At 40.7% G+C, this 19,504-nt stretch overlaps 1 protein-coding gene across 2 annotated transcripts in view; it reads right to left on the bottom strand.

Moving 5' to 3' along the window:
- DOCK11 (dedicator of cytokinesis 11) overlaps window positions 1–19,504 on the bottom strand; it is a 190,907-nt gene that overhangs the window by 12,956 nt on the left and 158,447 nt on the right. For both annotated transcript variants that reach the window (XM_045995226.1, XM_045995227.1), the window contains 4 exons: window positions 18,303–18,409; window positions 10,227–10,349; window positions 7,037–7,150; window positions 6,257–6,403 (listed from right to left, as the gene is read on the bottom strand). In XM_045995226.1, the coding sequence (XP_045851182.1) occupies window positions 6,257–6,403; window positions 7,037–7,150; window positions 10,227–10,349; window positions 18,303–18,409 (491 nt within the window). The remainder of the gene's footprint in view (window positions 1–6,256; window positions 6,404–7,036; window positions 7,151–10,226; window positions 10,350–18,302; window positions 18,410–19,504) is intronic.

Below are 19,504 nucleotides of genomic sequence, written 5' to 3'. Positions count from 1 at the left end.
CATCGGGCTCCCCCTGCTCTGTGGGGAGCCTGCTTCTCTTTCTCCCTCTGCCTGCTATTCCCCCTGCTTGTGCTCTCTCTCTCTCTCTCTGTGGCAAATAAATACATAAAATCTTTTTTAAAAATCATGTGGAACATCACTCAGTGGACCAACACACACACTGTAGGATTCCCTGAAAGGAAAAGAGATGGAAAGGGGCAGAGGTAATATCTGAAGAAATACTGTGTGGAAACTTCCCAATGATTCCAAACATCCAAGAAGATCAAAAGATTCCAAGCAAGTAAGCTGAGGACACCCATACTGAACCACACTAAAATCAAAGTGTCAAAAGCCAAAGACAGAGAGAGAATTGTGAAAGCATCAAGAGAGAAGTGACTCATCACACGTAATAATTTTATTTTCTATATCATTTAAGGGACTAAATGTGTTAAAAATTATGAGCTTATTTTTTTGGACACACAATGTGCAAAGATGTAATTCTACGACATCAACAACTGAAATTGGTAGGGATGGGATTATTAAAGCAGCAGATTTTTTGTATGGAATTGAAGTTAAACGGGTATAAATTCAAATTAGAGTGTTATAACTTCAGGATGTTAAATATAATCCCCATGAAAGCCACAAATATAGAGTTGAGGAATACAGTCAAAAGGAAATGGGCAACAAATTTAACTATTTCACCACAAAAATTAAACAGGAGACAGTGATGCAAAAAATGAGAGACCAAATAGCTCTAAGGCACATAAGAAAACAAATAACAGAATGAGTGAAGTCTCTCCTTATCCGTAATTACTTGAAATGTAAGTGGATTAAAATGTAATCAAAAGAGATTTGTAGAATGGATTAAAAAATTATGATCCAACTATATGCAGTCTACAAGAGATTTATTTTAGATCCAAAGACACACAGGGGCTGAAAATGAAAAAGAGAAAAAGGGATTCCATGGACATAGTAACCAAAACAGAGCAGGGGTGAATATATTAATATTGAATGAAACAGACTTAAAGTTTTAAGAGTTCACAAGAGACAAAATGACATTGTATATTGATAAAAGGTCCAGTATAGCAAGAAGACAAAACAATCATAAACATTTATACACCTAGTAACAGACCATTAAAATAAACAAAGCAAAAATGGACAGAACTCAAAGAAGAAATAGTTTTGCAGTAACACTTGGAGACTTTAATAACCCACTCTCAAAACTAGATACTGCAAGCAGACAGAAGTAAGGAAGAAAATAGAGGACTTGGAGAACACAATATACCAATTACATCTCAAAAACATATACAGACTACTCTACCCAACAACAATATGCTTTCTTCTCGAGTGCACATGGGACATTTTCCAGGATAGATGGCATGTTAGGCCATAAATTAAGTCTCAAAAGATTTAAAAAGACAGATATCATACAAAGTATCTTCTCTAACCACAATGAGATAAAGTTAAAAATTAATAACAGAAGTAAAAATGGAGAATTATAAATCTGTGGAGACTAAACACTTAAACAATCAAAGATTCAAAGAAAAAAAATCAAAAAGGAAATTAGAACATCCTTAGAGATAAAGGAAAACTTATAGGACACAGCAAAAGCAGTGTTAAGTAGGAGATTTATAGTAATAAGCACAACATTAAAAAACGGGAAAGATCTCAATTCAACAACATAATTTTACAACTTAAGGAACTAGAAAGAGAGGAACTAAACCCAAAGCTAGCAGAAGGAAGGAAATAAAGATTAAGCAGAGGTAAATGAAATAGAGAATAGAAAAATAGAGAAAAGCAATGAAACCAAAGTTTGGTTCTTTGAGAAGTCAATGAAATTGACAACCTTTAACTAGAAAGACTAATAAAAAAAAAAGAACACTCAAAACTACTAAAATCAGAAATGAAAATTACATTACTACCAATTCTATAGAAATAAAAAGGATTACAGGAGAGTACTATGAGGACTGAATGCCAACAAATTAAATAGCCCAGATGAAATGAACAAATCCCTAGAAACACAAAGCCCACAAAGACTAAACCATGAAAAAAAAATAGAAAAATCTGAATAGCTCTATAGCTAGTAAGCAGACTGAATCAGTAATCAAAAATTTTCTGATGGGAGCCCCTGGGTGGGTTGGGCAACTGACTCTTGATTTCAGCTCAGGTCTTGATCTCAGGGTTGTGAGTTTGAGCCCCATGTCAGCTCCGTGCTGGGTATGGAGGCTACCTAAAAAAAATAAATTCTGGGGCACCTGCATAGCTCAGTCAGTTGAGTGTCTGACTCTTGATTTTGGCTCAGGTCATGATCTTGGGGTCATGGGACTGAGCCCCATGTCAGACTCCACGTTCAGTGTAGAGTGTGCTTGAGATTCTCTCCCTCTGTCCCGTCCCCTGTCTGCTCCCTTTCTCTCTCCAATAAATAAACAAACCAACAAACAAACAAATAAAATCTTAAAAAAAAATTTCTGATGAAGAAAAATCTCTGGACCTGATGTCTTCACTGGTGAAGTCTACACACACTTAAAGAAGAACTAACCTCAACCCTTCTCAAACTCTTCTGAAAAAACTGAAGAGGAGGGATCACACCCTGACTCATTCTATAATGTCAGCATTACTCTGAAATCAAAGCCAAAGATAGTACCAAAAAACCCCTATACCAATACCCTTTATGATGTAAAATCCTCAACGGAATACTGGCAAAGAGAATTCAGCAGCATGTTAAAAGAATTATATGCCATGACCAAGTAGGATTTATTCCTGGAATGCAAGGACGGTTCAACATATGCACATCAATCAAGGTAATACACCACATAAACAGAATAAAGGGGAAAAAAGCCCTACATAATCATCTCAATTGATGCAGCAAAAGCATTTGACAGAACTCAACATCTCTCATAATAAAAATACTCAATAAAGCAGAACAGAGGGAATTTCCACAGTCTAATCAAGGCCCCTAGGAGAAACCCACAGTGAACATTATACTCAATGCTGAAAGGCTGAAAACTTTTCCTCTAAGATCAGGAACAAAGCAAGGATGTCCACTTTTGCTGCTTCTTTCCAACACGGTGCTGTAAGCACCACTGAACTCTGCACATAAAAATGGTCAAATGAAGAAATGTTATGTGTATGTGTAACAAAAAACATATTTTAGTTATTATAGTTCTATATGGTCATTAGCATGACTTTTAAAAAAAAGACTTTATTTGAGAGAGAGTGTGAGTGAAGCACAAGCTGAAGGGGAGGCAGAGGGAGAGGGAGAAGCAGGCTCCCCGCTGAGCAGGGAGCCCGATGTGGGGCTTGATCCCAGGACTCTGGGATCACAACCCAAGCCGAAGGCAGACACTTAACTGACTGCGCCACCCAGGCGCCCCGCTCATTAACGTTACTTTAATGGATATATGGATAGACACAATTTATGGATCAGTCCCTTATCAACAAAGTCTTAGGTTGTTTCTCAACATTTTGCGATTGCAAACAATGCTCCAAGGGACATCCTTGCATCTAAAACTACGAGCATTATTTTCGGATATATTCCGCAGCATCAATTCCTAGAAGCAGCTTCCTTAAAAGATTTACATGGTAGCAAGGATTTTGATATACACGACACAACTATCCTACAGGAAAGCTTACCCATTTGTACAACCACAAGCAGTGACTGACATTGTAAGCGTGGGCACGCTTGATGACATTAGTCCTATCTTGGGTCCTCTGATCCTCCAAAGGGACCACAGGAAAGCAGAATGGTTCTCTTCCAGAGGCATAAACTACAGTGGTTATGGACCATTTCGTGAAAAGCTTAAATCCCATGTTAAGAAGCTACGCTGCCAGAGGCAAATCTCAGAGCTGTCCCTGCTGGACAGTCGTCTGTGGCCCCTAGATACCCTCCCCTCCATCAGTCTCCCCATTCACCTGACGCTATGCCCAGGCCCTTCTTTCAGTGTTTTCCCAGTTCGATGTCACTTGGGCCTTCACTGTTGGTGACTTTGTCAATGTTATTGCAACTGATGATAGCCCTTTTTCGTGTTTGGTGTGAAAAAAAAATGGAAACAAATGAAAAGACAACAAAAACCTCTCGGGGAGCAGTCTCTGTATCCTTTTTTTTTTTTTTTTCCCTCAGCAGATACAGGAGGACAGCCAGGGGACAGAAAGTTGCTTAGCATCTTTTAACTTCTCCAAACCCATTCTATTTGATCTTATGTGAAAATCTAAAAGCCTAGCTCCAGAAACCTCAACCTTCTTTTCTCTCCCAGTCACTAGCTAGATTTCTCTACAGAGAATAAACTGGGGACGCCTGGGTGGCTCAGTCAGTTAAGTGTCTGCCTTTGGCTCAGGTCATGATCCTGAGTCCTGAGATGGAGCCCCGGGTCCGGCTCCTTGTTCCGTGGGGAGTCTGTCTTTCCCACTCCCTCTGTGTGCTCCCATTCTCTCCAATCAATCGATCAATCTTAAAAAGAAAAAAAGAACAAACTGGTGGTTGCCAGAGGGGAGGGGAAGGGGGGGGATGCGCAAAATGGGTGAAGGAGAGGGGGAGTTACAGGCTTCCAGTTACGGAATGAATAGGTCACGGGAATAAAAGGCACAGCATGGGGAATACAGTTAATGACACTGTAATAGTGGTGACAGGCGGGAGTTGCGCTTAAGCATGGCATTTAGGCATAAACTTGTTGAATCACTATGTTGTGCACCTGAAACAAAAGTAACATTGCATGTCAACTAGACTCGGGGGAAAAAAGCTAAATCTTTCCTCAGGAGATGGTTGAGGTAATTATCCAGGCTAAGACAAAATACAGAAGGGAAATTAAAAATAGAGGTCAAGCCTTATTTTAACCTTATAGAAGTAAAACATGTATATGGTAAATCGTTCAAACCATACACAAGGGTATCCATGAAAAGTCACCAATTTCTTGCTGTGTAAGACCCTAGTCCCTATCCTCAGGGGTAGGCACAGTTAACAATTTTGTGTGTCTCATTCCAGAAATTTCCTAAGCATACACAAGTTATTGTGAACATCATTTTTTACACCAATGTGATCAGCCTAGCCATGATTTCCTGCACCTCACTTTTTTCCCTGCTCAAGAATATACCTTGACAGGTTTAAATCGACACTTCTAAATAAATCTATGTGAATTTTTTTTTAATGCACAGGTCACTATATCCATTTTGTGGGTAATACCATTTCTTTAGCCATATGGACATTTAGATTGCTTTCAGCTTGCTCTATAAACTTTGCAGCCGTGAACACCTTCAATCATACATCTTTCTGGTAGTGTATGCCTACAGGATAAAATTTTAAACACTCAGGGGCTCCTGGGTGCGTTAAGCACCTGACTCTTGATTTTGGTTCAGGTCATGATCTCAGGGTTGTGAGATCAAGGCCCGGGTTGGGCTCCATGCTGGGGGCGTGGAGCTGGCTTCAGAGTCTCTCTCCCTCTCCCTTTGTCCTCCTCCCTACCTTTAAAAAAAAAAAAACCTTTAAATGTGAAATTGTTGGGTCCAAAGAAACGTGTGTTTAAAATATTGGAAAATATTGCCAAACAGCTCTTCGAACTGTCTGTGCTCTTAAGCAGATTTTGTTCTTTGGCAAGGTACAAGAGTGTTTTTAATCTTCACTTGCACACATCAAGACAGAAATAAGGACTTTCAAAGTAGCAACTGCTTATGATGTCTGTCGTCAATGGAGAATGACTCACATATTGTGCGTAACATGTCAGCAGTCCAGCTGCCTGAGAGTGGTTTGTCCCTAGGGCAGGCTCACCGGGTTTTCAGAGGCAAAGTCAGGCAGAAAAACTGCGTGTTGTTCAGGAAGCCTGGCTTTCCATTAACTTCCCATTTATAGTAACAGTTGTGCGGCAATGAGCCCGAGACTATCTGGATACAGGAAGATAAAATCTTCCGTTGTCTTAACTGAACAAAACACCACAAAATAGTGACACTGATGAAGAAGGAAGTAGAGGGGCGGTGTCAAATGTTAATGAACGGGGGCGCCTGGGTGGCTCAGTGGGTTAAGCCTCTGCCTTCGGCTCCGGTCATGATCTCAGGATCCGGGGATCGAGCCCCGCATCGGGCTCTCTGCTCAGTGGGGAGCCTGCTTCTCTCTCTCTCTGCCTGCCTCTCTGCCTACCTGTGATCTCTGTCTGTCAAATAAATAAATAAAATCTTTAAAAAAAATGTTAATGAACGTGGAACCTACTGGCAGCTATAAAAGGAAAAAGCCAGCAACGTACCACGTTTGGAACTCACAAATAATGATTTCGAAATGCAGGGTATACGTTACCTTGTCAGAATCCTGAATTATTTTAACGTTCTCTGTGCCAAATTTTTCACCATAAAGTTTCACGAGTCTCAGGGAAATCTCCGAGAGGCCGGTGAGTTTTGGTTCTTTATAGATGTACTCCTTCCCATCTTCTTCTTCAAAGAAAGACTATTGTAGAGTAAAACACACAATCACTGATAGCCGGACCAAGCAGAGCAGTTAAAGACAGCGCACAACGTAACTGGCGATAATATATTTGAAATACGTTTTCAATAGCACTGAGAGCCACGTGGCATGTATTCATTCTTTTAATTTCGAATAACTAAGAGTGATCAAATTCGCCATCGCAGGGACATATTCTTGGCCTAAAGATTTCCCCACTAGGGTTTTTCTCATTCCCTGTCACACTTCCATGTTTATTTGAAAGCTTGCAGATATTAAATATAACAGATATTAATATAATTAATATATTTATATATAAATATATTATTTAATATTTAATATTATTATATTTACATATAATATACAATTAATATAATAGATATTAAATATAAACTTTGAGAAGTTCAACAGAAAATGAAACTGAGGGAAAAATTCAAATTTTCCATGTTGTACTCTGAACTAATGGATTCAGACATGGCAGCCAAAGTGAACTTTACACTCCCAGAGGCTTCTGGCTTCTGTGATCCACCCTCTACCTAGACAGACTCCAAGAACCAGTACCCGCTGCTGTAGCAATCCAGTAATTCAAAGGTGAATGTTTAAAAAGAAAAACAACTTCATGAGCGGAAGTATACTTACTTGGCCATAAAAGGCAACCCTGAAGAAAGTCCCTAAAAGTCTCTTTTTTGTATGCATAACCTCTAGAACTTTTGTGTAAGCTCCATGAAGAGTTCTATAAACTTGAGTAAGTTTCTGAAAAAGGAAAATATACAAATCAGCTTTGTCTTTTGGTTTATTACTAAATGGTTAAGACACATGCATGGGGTGGAGGGGGAGTTTTGGGGAAACAACACTATTTCCTGTTCAAAACGGTTTTGTTGGGGTCCCTGCCCCTTTGTCACAATTAGACAAAACTCTCCAACCATGTTAAGTCTAAGGACAGAGGGGCGTCTGGGTGGCTCAGTCATTTAAGCATCTGCCTTAGGCTCAGGTCATGATCTCAGGGTCATGGGATTGAGTCCTGCGTTGGGTTCCCTGCTCAGCGGGGAGTCTGCTTCTCCTTCTGCCCTCTGCCCCTCCCCCATCACTCATGGTCTCTCTCTCAAATAAATAAAAAAATCTTAAAATTTTTAAATTAAAATAAAAAATGCAGATATAAAAATAAGAGTATATGCCTCATTGAGGACTGGGTTTACACAAGCTTACAGAAGTTTTCAAAGAACATTTTCATCTGTACACCCAGAAAAAGGGAGCATGTTGTGCAAAGAACATTAAGAATGTGGCTCAGTGGGTTGGGCCGCTGCCTTCGGCTCGGGTTGTAATCTCAGGGTCCTGGGATCGAGTCCCGCATCGGGCTCTCTGCTCAGCGGGGGGCCTGCTTCCCTCTCTCTCTCTCTCTCTGCCTACTTGTGATCTCTTTCTGTCAAGTAAATAAAAAAAAAAGATTATTAAGAATGTAAAAAGACACCTATAGAATGGGGAAAAAATATTTGCCAATTACAGATCTGATAAGGGTTTACTATCAGAAAATATAAGAACTCTCAGGGGCACCTGGGTGGCTCAGTCGGTTGGGCATCCAACTCTTGATTTCCACTCGGGTCATGATCTCAGGGTCATGAGACTGAGCCCCCTGTCAGGCTCTGAGCTCAGAGGGGAATCTGCTTCTCCCTCTCCCTCTGCCCCTCCCTCCACTCGAACTCTTGCTCTCTCTCTCTCTCAATAAAAATCTTTTAAAAAAATCTTAACCAAAAATAACCCTCACAACTCAACAACAAAAAGGCCAACAACCCAATATAAAAGTAGGCGAAGGTCTTAAATAGACATTTCTCCAGAGAAGACATGCAAATTGTTAATAAGCACATAAAAAGATGCTCAAAATCATTGGTCGTAAGGAAATCCAAACCAAACACCACAATGGGATAACACTTCACATCCACTTCACAGCTCTAATGAAAAACCCGAAGTAACAAGTGTTGTTCAGAATGCGGAATATATGCGTCGCTGGCGGGAAGGTAAAAGGGAAAGCAGTTTGTTGGTTACTCAAAAGGTTAAACAAAGAATTATCCCACGAAACCTGGCAATTCCATTCCTAGGTATATACTCAAGATTAAGGAAAACATATGGCCACACAGAAACGAATGTCTGTAACAGCAACTATTTATTATAGCCAAAAGGCAAAAACAACGCAAATGTCTGCCACAGAATACACAGATAAACAAATTGTGGCATAGCCATGCGATGGAAAATCATTCTGCCATAAAAAGGAATGAAGTCCTGATCCACACTATGACTTGGATGACCTTTTAAGTATCATGGCAAATGAAAGAAGCCAGACACAAAAGGTCACATCTTCATTAATCCCTTTTGATGACACATCCAGAATAGGCAAATCCAAGAGAGACAGAAAGCAGATCAGTGATTACCAGGGAATGGCGGTGGGGTGGAGAGTGATTACTTAGTGGGTAGGGGGTGTTTTTCTGGGACCATGAGAATGTTTGGAAATTAGAGAGAGGTGGTGGGTTCTGAGCATCACAGATGCACTCGATGATCCTGAACTGTAAACTTTCAAATGGTTAAATGCATGTTCTGTGAATTTCACCTCAACAGAAAAGGGGAGCACAGAAACAGTTGAGCTCAACTGGAGGGAAATTTTCCTTATCTTTATGGCTACTATCTCTGACACTTTTCAGCCCATCCCATAAATATACAGAGAAAAATTACATACCGGTGTCCTAGAAACAATGTCTACATCTCATGTAGAATGTCAGGGGTTCTGCACAGACCTTTACAAGCCTCTAAGGAAATGGGAGTAGTGTCCCTACAGAAAATATCATTTCCTTCCATGTGTAGAGAAGATATATTTTTCTTTCTTCCCTATTAGTTGACCAAGCAGCAGAATGCTCCCTGGGTTTCTAGTAGCCTTATCTTCAAGCTAGTATGAAAGTAGGTACTATGGACATTTTACAAAGGTTCTTAGGATGTAATGCTTTGATGAAAGGAGCAATGTCATTTCTTTTCTTCTTTTTTAAAAGATTTTATTTCTTTATTTGAGAGAAAGAGAGAGAAAAGGAGAGCACAGAGGGAGAGTAAGAGGGGGAAGAAGGCTCCCCACCAAGCAGAGAGCCTGACATGGGGCTCGATCCCAGGACCCTGAGATCACGACCCGAGCCAAAGTCAGATGCTCAACTGACTGAGCCACCCAGGTGCCCCACTACTAGTCTTTATTAATTACCCTTTATCAACAGCTTTGGCGGGCAGACTAAACTGGAAAAACTCCTCATGGTAGGACTATTCCTAGTGTCTTAATTACATCCCCCAGGTCAGCTGTCAGAACCTTTAGTCTCCCCATCGAACTGAAAAGAACAGGCTAGGCTTATGCCTCTTCTCAGGGCAACAGGGAAATTCAGAAGCTTTTTTGAGTGAAGGTTTGGTGAAGACAACACTGAATTTTTTACGTCCTGAGGGGGAAGGGGGGGGGGACTGCTAGATTAAAATGTTTTAAGAACCACTTATATAATCGAAATTTAAACTTATATTCTGTATGTTTTACCCTTAATTTCCTTTGGCAAATCTCTATGAATGTAAAGTAGAATTCTCATTTTAGGATTTCACAGGATCTTGAAGGATAGGAACTTTCAAATTAGACAAATATTTCAAAACGACACAGTTAAGTATCTATATTCTATAATAAAATACAAATGCCGTAATATAATGAACCTTCTAGTTTTCAGAGGATGCATAGTAGAGGGATAGTGACATGACTACATGACTGTTTTTTTTCCCCCAAAACATAGTTGAGGCCAATGATTCACATGTTTAAATAACCTACCTCAAATTCACGACGTTTCTCATAGAGTGGAATGATCAACTTGGAAATCTCAGAAATTACTTCATAACGTTCTGCTTTCCATAAGCCATCCACGCACTGTTCCAGCAATTCCAGCAACACTTCCTGCATTAAGAGCAAAGCGCAATCAGAATTAGAGATGGTTTGAGGGCTCCGGGCCGATAAATTCCGAGCCATTTCAAGTACACACAGAACAAACAGAACATGCACCGAGGAGCAGGGCTTATGCAACTCTCCTTTTTAAATCAAATACTTGAAATACCTGAAATGGAAACCCTTCTCAAGAATCTGGAAAGTAATCCCTGACGATAGTGAAGCGTACCTATTTATTTCATTTACTCACACGGTGAAGATGTTAACTGGACTTAAAAGTGTCACCCATTAAGAAAGAGTATCTTTAAAAGGAGATGCATCATTTGTTCCAACTGGAGAATGAAGGAAGGTCTGATGGGATAAATCCCACTAAGCCTCTGAATGTTGTTTCTTTTTTATACTGAAGCTGTATTTACGCATAATATAACAGAGTCTTGAGAAGATCTGAGAGACTGTGGACTCTGAGAAACAAACTGAGGGTTTTTTTTGGGGGTGGGGGGTTGGTGAGCCTGGTGGTGGGTATTAACGGGGGCACGTATTGCATGGAGCACTGGGTGTGGTATATAAACAACGAATTTTGGAACACTGGGAAAAAATTAAATTAAATTAAATTTTTAAAAAAAGATTTGACAACTTTCAAGCTCTTGTGGGAGTGATATGAGTGTTTATGAAAATGAAGTGATTTTGGTAAAGAATGCTTGCTTCCTGACTGTTGGCCCTAAAATTGGGGGAGGATGAGATAGCTCAAGATAGAGATATCTGACCTTGCCAGAAAATAACAGTTGCAATAAATTATTTTATGACCATCTCATGTTCTCAACAATGAGAAGATGAAGCCCGTTACCCCGGCGAGCCAGAAGTCTTAACAAGTTTGTTTCTCTCTTGAAGAGATGAGACGCTCTTGAGATTTACAGAACTGAATGCTAAAATGGCTTTTTTTTTTAAGATTTTAATTTTATTTATTTGACAGACAGATCATAAGCAGGCAGAGAGGCAGGCAGAGAGAGGGGGGGAAGCAGGCTCCCTGCTGAGCAGAGAGCCCGATTTGGGCTCGATCTCCCAGGATCCTGAGATCATGACCTGAGCTGAAGGCAGAGGCTTAACCCACTGAGCCACCCAGGCGCCCCTAAAACGGCTCTTCTTGTATACCCTTTAGGCAATTCCGAACTCAGCTTCTTCCTAAACTGGTTCTTTCACTTGTGTTTTTCCTATTCAGCCAAGGGCAACACCCTGTGAACTCTTAGCTAGAAGACTTAAGATTCGTTTTGACTCCACCCCTGGAATGGGTTCAAGGGTGTCCTTAGAAAAGAGATGCTGTCGGGCTCTCTGCTCCGCGGGGAGCCTGCTTCCTCCTCTCTCTCTGCCTGCCTCTCTGCCTACTTGTGACCTCTCTCTCTGTCAACTAAATAAATAAAAATATATAAAAAAAAAAAAAGAAAAGAAAAGAGATGCTGAAGTCCTAACCCCCAGTTACCTCAGAATGTGACCTTATTTGGAAATAGGGTCACCGAGGATATAATTAATTATGGCACAATCACACTGGAGTAGGGTGGGCCTTTAATCCAATATGGCTGAGATCCTCCCAAGAAGACAGAGACTCAGGGGAGGACCCCATGTGACTACAGAGGCAGAGTCTGGAGTCGAAGAGCGCCAGAGACCAGGTAGGAAGAGGTGAGGAAAGACTGTCCCCAGAGTGTCAGAGGGGAACATGGCCCTGCTGACACCCTGATTTCAGACTTCTAGATGCTAGAGCTGTGAGACGATACATGTGGGTCCGTTATGGCAACCCTGGAGACCCAGCATGCTCTCTCTCCACTCATCCTCTCGTCAGCTCGTTGCCAACTTCTGCCAGTCTGACTTCTTTTTTTTTTTTTAAGATTTTATTTATTCATTTGACAGACAGAAATCACAAGTAGGCAGAGAGAGAGGAGGAAGCAGGCTCCCTGCTGAGCAGAGAACCCAATGTGGGGCTCGATCCCAGGACCCTGGGATCATGACCTGAGCCGAAGGCAGAGGCTTAACCCACTGAGCCACACAGGCGCCCTGCCAGTCTGACTTCTTAAATGCTTAAATCTGACCCTTCCTCTCTACTTCCACACACACTGCTCAGGTTTAGGACTGAATTATTTTTTTTGCTCACTGATCTTCCTGCCTCCAGCCTGCCACTTATAAATCTATCTGCTGTAGAGTTCTGATTCCAAAGGCAAACCAGACCACGTCCCTCTCCCCTTCTTAGAATTTCAAGATGGCTGCCACTTCATTCACACAGCAAAGGACACGATCTTTCATCTGGCACATGAGGCTTGCAATAGTCCAGCCGACGCTTCTATAATCTCATCATTCATGGTGCCCAGCCTTGTATTTTATGCTCCAAAAGCAAAGAGCTACCAGAAGTTTGGGGTACCACAGTGTGGCCCTCACTCTGTGCCTTTGTCCATGCTGGGCCTTACACCCTTTACTCCCCTTCTTAACCCCTTTAAGACGGCCTAGATATCACCTCTTCTGGGATCCTTCTCCTAATCAACACTAGATACCTTTTATCCTGCTCTGAGAATTCACTGGGTGGATATATATCCCTCTACTTGCCCATTATCTTTGTCTCTGAGTTTCCAAATGGGCTGTGACTTTTCAAGAGTAGTAACAATATCTTATTTATATTGCTTTCCTCAGTCATTAGTATAGTGGCATTGAATGCTGCTACTTGAAAAAATGTATATTAAGATTTACTAGCCAAATTAGAATTCCTAACAACAGCGAGAAGGAAGGACTTTGGGGGAATTAAAAATCTGTTACAAGGGCGCCTGGGTGGCTCAGTGGGTTAAGGCCTCTGCCTTCGGCTCAGGTCATGATCCCAGGGTCCTGGGATCGAGCCCCACATTGGGCTCTCTGCTCCGTGGGGAGCCTGCTTCCTCCTCTCTCTCTGCCTGCCTCTCTGCCTAGTTGTGATTTCCCTCTGTCAAATAAATAAAATATTAAAAAAAATCTGTTACAAACTAGTGAGTCACAGAAATGTAAAGCTGGCTTATAATAGGAAATAAAAATTCACTGTAATAGACAGAACAAAGCGGGAGATAAGAGAAAACTGTACCTCAGGCAATAGATACATAAAAAGCATTGGAGAAAACTCAACATCCCTTCATGATATTAAAAAAGAACTCTCAGCAAACAAGAGCTAGAAGGAACCTTCCTCAGTCTGATAAAGGGCACAAGGGAGAAGCCTACAGGCTGAACACTCTTCTCAGTTAAGTTTGAGAACGGGTCAAGATGTCCGTTCTCACCACTTGAATTCGACACGATGAAGACACTAACCAGTGCAACCAGGCAACCCAAAGAGAGAAAGGCATCTAGACTGGCGAATGTAAAAACGCCTGTGTGTGCAGAGGACATGAGTGCATATGCAGAAAAGCCTCAGGAATACACAAACCCCTAAAACAAATACCTGGATTTAGCAAGGCGGCAGATCAGAAGATGAACATACAAAAATCAACCGAATGGATATAGACTAGCAACAACAAACTGTGAAAGAAATCAAGCAATACTATTTACGGTGGCAGCAAAACATCAATCATCTACCAATAAATCCAGCAAAAGACTTCTGTCCTGAAAAATCACGAAACATCACTCTCCGTGGACTGATATATAATTGTAACAAAATGCCCCCAAAACTTCCAGCTGGCTATTTTGAGGAAATTAGAAAAGAGGATTCTGAATTTTATATGGAAATTCAAAGAATGCAGACTAGCCAAAATGACTTGGGGGAAAAAAAGCTGGAGGGCTAACACTATCAGATTTCAAGACTTATCAACTTAGAGCAATCAAGATGGTTGTGATATTCATATCAAGATGAACAAACAGGTCAGTGCTACAGAACGGAGTCCAGAAATAGGCTGCGCATACCTAAAGAACTGAAATTTGACCAAAGTGCCAAAGTAATTCAATCAGGCGAAAGGAAATTTTTTCATTTTCCCCCATATGGTGTGAACCATCTAAATATCTGCCTTTGACCTTGACCTCTATCTGCTTCCAGGCTCAAAAATGAATTCTAGATTACAGACCTAAATATAACATGTATAGAAAAAATTTATAGAAGAAAAGGTAAGGGAGTGCCTGGTTGGCTCCGTCTGAGGAGCATGTGACTCTTGATCTCGGGGCTATGGGTTTGAACCCCACGTTGAGTGTAGAGATGACTTAAAAATAAAATCTGAAAAAAAAAAAAAAAAAAAAAAAAAAAAAAAAAAAGGTAGGACAATACCTTTGCAGTCTTGAGGTAAGCAAAGATTTCTCAGACCAGACATAAAAAGAACAAACCACTAAAATGGTAAGTTGCACTTCATCAAAACCAAAACTTCTGGCACAATAAAAGACTCAATTAAGAAATGAATAAACAAATCAAAGATAAATCTGCAGCACATGTATCTGACAAAGAACTTAAAACCAGAACACATTTTTGGTTCACAATGGGGTGCCCAGGTGGCTCAGGAGGTTAAGGGTCCAACTCTTGACTTTAGCTCAGGTCTTAAATCTCAGGATCATGAGTTCAAGCCCTGCGTTGGGCTCCATGCCCAGCATGGAGACTACTTTAAAACAAAAAAAGGAAAATATAAATTAAAAATTCAATGAGATACCAACTTGAATGGCAATAATAAAAGAAAGATTAGCCACATCAGATGTTGGGGAAGATGGGGAGCAAATGAAACTCTCATCCTTTCCTGGTAAAAGTATAAAATGGTCCAACCACTTTCAGAAACTCTTGGCAATTTCTTATAAGATCAAATACACAATTTCCCTAGGATCCAGCAATTTTACTCCTAGGTATTTACCCAAGAATAATGAAAGTATAAGTCCATGAAAGGTCATAGATTAAGAATGCTGAGAGCAGACTTATACATAACATCCCTGAAATAGAAACAATCCAAAATTCATCAACAGGAGAATGGGTTCAGGAAAAAAAAAAATCAGTGATCAATACAATGGAATATTATGTAGTAAAGAAAAAGAACAAACTTTTGATATACTTAGCAACATCGATGTATCTCAAAAACGTCAGATTAAGCAAAAGAAGCCAGATGCAAAAGGGTATTTATTGAGTGGAATGAATGATTCCATTTTTATGACACTGATACGGGCAAAACTAATCTATGGTGATAGAAATTAGGTGGTAGAGAGGGGAGACTGACTGGAGATGGGCGTGAGAGAACTTTATGCAAGAATGGATATGTTCTATTTTTTGTTTCTCCTGATAAGTCACATGGATATATACAACTATCAAAATTCATCAAACTGTTTGCTTAGGAATGTGCCAATTACATCCTTAAAAACTACTGCAAATCACGGGATGCCTGGGTGGCTCAGTTGGTTAAGCATCTGCCTTCAGCTCAAGTCAAGATCCCAGAGCCCGGGGATCAAGTCCCACATTGGGCTCCTTGCTGAGCAAGGAGCCTGCTTCTCTTTCTCCCTCTGCCACTCTTGTGCTCTCTCTCTCTTCCTGACAAATAATAAAATCTTAAAAAAAAAAAAACTATTCCAAATCAAAGGTCAGATATGCAGTTTTAGAAACAAATTAAATTTCATTATTATTCGTTTAGTTCACATATGTAAATACAGGCACTAAATAGATAAGCATTTGTACTTTTCATTTCAATAAAGCTCGTAAATCAGTGTCAGTTATTTTTCCTTTGGCTCGAGCATGAGGAGGAAGCTTTCTTCCATAAGCTGAAACATACAAAGGCTTTTCTGAACACGATTCTATCTGTATACATCAAATAAAATGTATAAATTATTACTCAGAACACATGAGAGTTCCAGCAAATGTGTTTACATAGAAAACAGATTATAGTTCTTGACTAATAGGAAATATTGCTGTTCTCCTTGAAGGTAATTGACTCAGGCTCAAGGCTATTTCTATGAATAAGCTGAAGCTGTTATTTGGAAGACAAGAATGTAACTTCAGTTGGGCTCAACCATTTATCGTCCATAACTCCCCTGAGTTCTCCTACTGTCAGCCCATAAGAACTGGAGGGCTCTGGGAAATCATTTAAGTCTAAGACCCCCTACCCCGCAAAAAAGTGAATTAACTTCCCCAAGGCTTCACAGTCAAGCATTGAGCTGGAATTAAAACGCGAGTTTCTAGAGTATCTGTTACAATTGACTTAGCAAACATGTTGTAAATATCTACCCTTCTAGGTTATGGAGTAAAGTGTAACGTCACTGTCAAGTACGTCAGCCATGAAGCCTGACATTTCTGTAGTGCCTAATGAGCTATAGAGAGCTTTACATTTATTTTGAATTGACCAGGATGGTATTGTCCTTAGGTTACTGATGAGGCAAGAGACCCATATAGAAATAGTTAAAGCTTCTGAACATGTCATTTTAGCTACCTGAACTACAGCTAACTTGAGATCGTCTTGTATTTAAAAAAAAAAAAACAACCCAAAAACAATTCATTCAGTTTAATAAAGTATGTCTCTGTCACTTCAATCTGATTGCTTATGTTTCTTAATACAACTCTCAAAAATGTATTTCTATGGGACTATAACCCCTTAAATTTCTGGTTTTGTTCATTTTTTCATCTTCCCACTCTTTGCAAACTTCTTTGTGTTTCAGTCCTTGGTTCTCCAGTTTTCACTGGCTATGTTACGTCCCATCCTCACTCTGCTTCGGTTCTCAACAGATGACTTCCAGATGTGGCTGTCTGACCCTGATCTCTCTCCTCAGGTTTGGTTCTAAACTCCTAGAAGCCTGATGGTTACTTCCATCTTGATAACACTCCGACTCCAAATTCAACATACATCAAAGATGGAATTCATCATCTTCCCTGGAAAATCATCCACCTGTAGTTCTTCTGGAATATCCAAACCCAAAAGCTCAGAGCTACCTTTGACTCTTCCCCTTCCTGTTCTCCTCCCAGCAGGCCTTCCTCCTTTCTTCACGGAGCTTCCTGACTCAGTCAGCAGGTGGGTTTCAGCCCTGACTGCCTCACATCTAGACTCCTGGGCAGCCCTCTCTCTAGCCTCTATCTTCAATACGTCTCCCACATTACTGCCAAATTACCCTCTCCTCTTCCTTGTTTTCATCCCGCCATTGTTCTGTCCCCAAACCTTTGAGAGCAATTCAACGTTCTCCTGAATAAAGCCCAAACACCCAGTTTCTCAAAAATCTGACCTCAACTACTTCTCTTCTCTATGTGAACCCAACAGGGTTTAGCCAAAAGGATCCATTCTACTGCCCCAAAGCCTTATACCTTCCCACCTTGTAGCTTTTGTCCCTGCTAGTCTCCTCTCTGTTAGGCCACGTTCGTGGTGTCCTCTTTCTTCACCCCTCTCGAAGCATAGCTCACTGTTCTACATCAGCTCAAAGGCACTCTCTCACCTTTGACTTTACGTGGAACGCACTGTGTATATCATTCAAATGGCACGGTCCTGCTCCACCCCACCCCCCCCCATTCTGTGTAGGTGGATTAGCCATTCAGGTAGGCACTGAAGGTCAGTGAGGGTTTGGCCCTGGCTGATTATTTTATAGCACCTACATCACCAAGTCCAGGGCCTTGCTCATAAGCCAATAAATGTTTGTTGACCGACAACCAAAGCCGTTTGGTAGCCAAATGAAATTTACAGCCGAAATTTTCCATGTTTAAACAGACTCTTAGGCATACTCTGCTGAGCGGCTACATTGTGAGCTATATTTTTTTAAAGGAGGTTTTTCCAAAGTATGTTGACCCTGATCTGGTTACTGGGATGGCAGTTTGAAGATGATAAATATCGCCTCTCTAAAGCCAGACGATAGGATCCGTTCCAGAGTCACGGCTCCATCTTCCAAATAGGGACATCTTGGCCCCGGGAAGGTTTCATGTTTATAGTTCATCAGTACTTAGTTCCCTTCCAAATTAAGTTAGCTGTAATAATTTTTTAATATAAATTTCAAGAAGTTAAATTCCTATAACTGGCATTGCAGGCCCTGGGATCTTACTTCACTATAATGGACATCCATCATTCCAGCATCTTCTTTCATGGCTCCTTCTTCATCTATATTGGGAGTAATTTTCTTGAAGGCTGAACATCCATTAAGGAATAATTCTGTATGAAAAGAAAGCAGTGAAAGGAATTTATTTTTTTAAAAAGTGGTTTTTTTAAAATTTTATTTTTTTCAGTGTTCCAAGATTCATTGCTTATGTACCAATACCAGTGCTCCATGCAATCCGTGCCCTCCTTAATACCCACCACCAGGCTCACCCATACCCCTAGCCCCCTCCCTTCCAAAACCTTCAGTTTGTTTCTCACAGTCCACAGTCTCTTGTGGTTCGTCTCCCCCTCCAGTTTCCCCCAATTCACTTTTCCTTTCCTTCTCCCAATGTCCTCTGTGTTATTCCTTATGCTTCACAAGTCAGTGAAACCATATGATAATTGACTTTCTCTGCTTGACTTATTTCATTCAGCATAATCTCCTCCAGTCCCATCCATGGGAAAAAAAAAAAAGCATTTTGTAAATAACAGCCTTACAGGGACTGGTTACCTTTAAAAATGAACGTGGGGATTTTCGTACCGATGAAAGTCCTAAGTGCGATTTTCAGTCTGTAAAGAATTTTACAAATGGTTCCCATCTACTACACATGTTACCGGTCTTTCCCCCCAAAAAGCGAGCTCAGATTACCAACAAGTAAGAATCCTTTTGGGACTTGCCTCATCTTCAAGGCTAGTAGAGTCCATTTCCCAAGTGTCATCTAACACTTTGATCCTGTATATTTCTGGCTTGTCACCTAATCAAGGAGGCCATGTACTTTTCAGGTAACCAGAGAATGAATTTTCATAACCATTTCTAGCTCCTAATCTCACTGTAGAATTGGGAAAGGAAGTGGGTCGTTGGGGGAAGCCTAGCCCAGGACTTGTAAGAGAGGCAGAAAGAGAAAACATATAACAGGGCTAAAGCATCATCCTTGGAGAAAAGGGGCAGACCCTGGGAGAATCAGAGCTTTCAGAGTCCGATAGCTTCAGGTCTAGCACTAATTGTGCGACTCGAGCCCTGCTCATCTCCCGAGAACTGTAAAAAGTTTCATCAGCTGTAAAACAGAGATAACAGCGACTTTGTGAGAATTAAAGGAAATGCAAAGGGTTTAGAACAGAACCTAGCATGTAAGGAGTGCTGAATGCAAAGCTACCAATAAATAAATGGGG

The sequence above is a fragment of the Meles meles genome, chromosome X (assembly GCF_922984935.1).
Source record: "Meles meles chromosome X, mMelMel3.1 paternal haplotype, whole genome shotgun sequence".
Lineage (NCBI taxonomy): Eukaryota > Metazoa > Chordata > Mammalia > Carnivora > Mustelidae > Meles > Meles meles.
Note: the sequence above shows the minus strand (reverse complement) of the source record. Positions and strands in the feature narration are given on the sequence as shown.